Below are 3,228 nucleotides of genomic sequence, written 5' to 3' on the forward strand. Positions count from 1 at the left end.
AAAAATTAAGATTTAAGGCGAACAGATTATAATCCAAACATGTTAAAGTCCATCGGTCATGTATTCATCTCACAATATCAATTTTCTCTTTCCCTTTTTACCGTTGCTATTTTTTTTTCTTTTTTAATTTTATCCTCTCATTTACACTAAGACCACTTAAAAAATGATGTCTTGGACCATAATAAATTCTCTCCGTTACCAGATCCTCCCTGGCCTAAACTAAATTAACTAATTTGCTTTCGCAACTCACTCGCAAATTGTATCGAATCACAACATGGAAGTAAGCTACACATGGAAAGTTTTTTTTTTTTTTTTAAAAAGGAGTAAAATGGAAAAAAAATTAAAGAAAAAAATAAATAAATGATTGCGTTGTAAGATATGGCTTGTGATGAAGTTAGAGTTGCAGAATGACTTGTATGAGGTTCCCGCCATGTCACCAAACAAAAAGCGGCGCGTGAATCTCTGCGCTGCTCATTTCCTGCCTCTTATTACTCCCACTCCATAATATTACTCTTCCACGTACTTCCCCCAACCTCTCTTTCCTTCTTTCTTTCTTTTGTTGTTGTTGTTGTTTTTCTCTCTCTTTGGCGCACACAAAACATCTCAACAATTTTGTCCTCTTCCTCCTCCTCCTCTCGTGACCAGAGACTACTCTGTATTCCATTCTCTTCTCTTATCCCTCAAGCAACTCTCTTTCTCTCTCTCTTTCTCTTCCTTTAGATCCAACCCCTTCCATTCTCACTTCCCTGCATTTTCATCCTCCTCAATTTCAAACCATTTTTGGATCACCTTTCCATTTTCCCACCCCTTTCGCCATCAATCCATCGTCATTCATATCCTGAAACCCCATTTCCCCAATCTCAACATTTTCGTGTTTAGATGAATTCACATGATTGATCTCATTCTTCAATCATTCATAACCCATTATCCGATTAAAGTTTTGATTTTTCCAATGAATTCTGCAAAGGGTCATTAACCAAAAACCAAAAACCAAAATTAAATTAATACACACAAAAAAAAAAAAAATCACCATGGAATCAGCACCCCAACCAAAACCAATATTACAGAAACCACCGGGTTACAGAGACCCCAACACCCAACCGGCGATGGCGAAACCCCTTCCGCCGCGAAAACCGGTCCTGCCACCTTCCTTCCGGCCGAAACCGAAGCGGCGGGGCTGTTGCCGGATATGCTGCTGCACCTGCTGCATTATCATCCTCGTCCTGATCTTCGCCTCCGTCATCGCCGCCGGCCTCATCTACGTCTTATACGACCCGTCCGTACCGGAGTTCCACCTGACGTCGTTCCGGGTTCCAAAGCTGAACATCACCGACAAGGGCGACGGTGCCTACCTGGACGCAGACACGGCGACGAGGGTGGAAGTTAAGAACCGCAACAGCAAGATTGTGTGGCAATTCGAGCAGACAAGCTTACAGATTTTGGCAGATAACGGTGACCTGAATCTGGGGTCCACCAAGGTTTCTGGTTTCACGGTGAAGGAGAAGGGAATGTCGCAGTGGAAGGGCGAGACAAGCGTGAGAGGGGAGGCTTTGGATGCGAAGCAAAAGAGGAAGCTTAAAAGTATGATTGAGAGCAAAGCGTTGATTCCAACTGTGGAAGTTCAAACCAGAACGGGTTTTAGCATGCAGGGTTGGAAATCAGGGACTCTTGGGATCTCTGTTGTCTGTGGTGATGTCACCATGAGACAAATTGAAAATGGTGACATGCCTAGATGCTCCGTCACTGTCCTCAAATGGTAACGCTTACCCTCTATCACTTCTAATTATTCCATTAGTTTAACGTTAATGGTCTAGATTCTAGAGTTTAGATTGGCGTAGGATTATGGATCACAACCTTTTCATGTGCTAATTGTTAATGTTAGTGTTTCTGCCGTGACATTACATGACCTAATTAGCTATGTATTCATGGCTTTCTGTCTAGTTATGTTCAAAACTTCAACGCAAAACAGGATTAATTAGAAATTGAGGTGAATCTGTTATTCTGACACTGCAATATAATTAAATTAATTATGCAAATAAAGAATCAAATTTAAATTAATGACCCACTAACTTTTCTCTTGCACTACGGTTATGACATATATTTTCAAATTTCATTTGTTTGTGATTGGCAATAGGGCACCCTGAATACGGCCATTGAATTTGCATAGAATGTTAACATTGGTCTTAGCTGAACTCATATATATGTTTATTTCTATTTCTTCAAGGGGGAGGGAGGATGACTATTTTAGCCACTAACAATTGACTTTTCTAATTGAAGCTGTTGCTTTGCTTTTGATTGACCACAGGATCAAAATACGGTGAGATGGGGATGGATTCTATATATAGCGGATTGCTATCCATCGCGCAATTCAGAGGTGAAGTTTTTGTGACCAGATTCTAAATTATTTTTATATACTTCTTTTTTCTCTTTAAAAAAGTTAAAGAAGAGTGCAATGTGTAAAAAAATAAAAAAAAAAGTATATAAATATTCTTTGCTTAGGAAAAGAAAAGGGTCTCGTCCACAGCAGTTCAACATGCTGATCGATTCTCCCAAATGTGTAGTTGGATGCACATAAGTTCATACATGATGTTGTATTTATCAAAGTATTTATATTTAATTTAGTTGTTGATAGGAACCCTCACTCAAACACTAGAGAAATTTTTCTGTTTCTTCCCTTCTCAATAAAAGAGTCACAATGTGGTGGGGGCACCTTGGATTGGTCAAGGAGCTCAGTTGTGTTTTTTGTTCCCCATTATTGATTATCTATGGGGTGATTAAAAAAATCAGTAATCCAATGAGGAATCAAATAGGTTGTGGTAGCTTTTTAAGGTGTAACGTATCATTCTCTTTGGTGAAATGTGGTAGAAAGAGAACTTAAGGGCCAAGGCTACCTTGTGAAAGAAACGGTTAGCGGTGAGCAAGAGAGGGATATTGGATCTGCTTGTTGTATGACATACCTTCTTGACAGATATGTTGTCTGTGATTGTTTTATTGTAAAGTAACAGTGCATTTTTTATCCCTTGCCATGGATCAAAAGCATTCTGCGAGCATATAATGTATGATAGGCACAATGCTATACATTGGAGTTTTAACATTTCAAATAACTTGAGATTAGCTTGACAGATATAATGTATGATTAAGACTTGGATGATTTATCTTTGATTAAATCAGGGACCCTTAAATGAGGTGTGGCGCCGAACTTGACCTCAGTATAATAAAACAAATCTT

At 39.1% G+C, this 3,228-nt stretch overlaps 1 protein-coding gene across 1 annotated transcript; it reads left to right on the plus strand.

Moving 5' to 3' along the window:
* The first annotated feature begins 1,031 nt into the window (after positions 1 to 1,031).
* On the plus strand, positions 1,032 to 1,760 carry LOC133306983 (NDR1/HIN1-like protein 13). The gene has a single exon (XM_061507401.1). The coding sequence runs from the start codon at positions 1,032 to 1,034 to the stop codon at positions 1,758 to 1,760; it is 729 nt and encodes a 242-aa protein (XP_061363385.1).
* The last annotated feature ends 1,468 nt before the right edge of the window (positions 1,761 to 3,228 follow it).

Source organism: Gastrolobium bilobum, unplaced genomic scaffold (genome assembly GCF_033153095.1).
Source record: "Gastrolobium bilobum isolate Gb01-03AN ecotype WA unplaced genomic scaffold, APGP_CSIRO_Gbil_v1 utg10532, whole genome shotgun sequence".
Classification (NCBI taxonomy): domain Eukaryota; kingdom Viridiplantae; phylum Streptophyta; class Magnoliopsida; order Fabales; family Fabaceae; genus Gastrolobium; species Gastrolobium bilobum.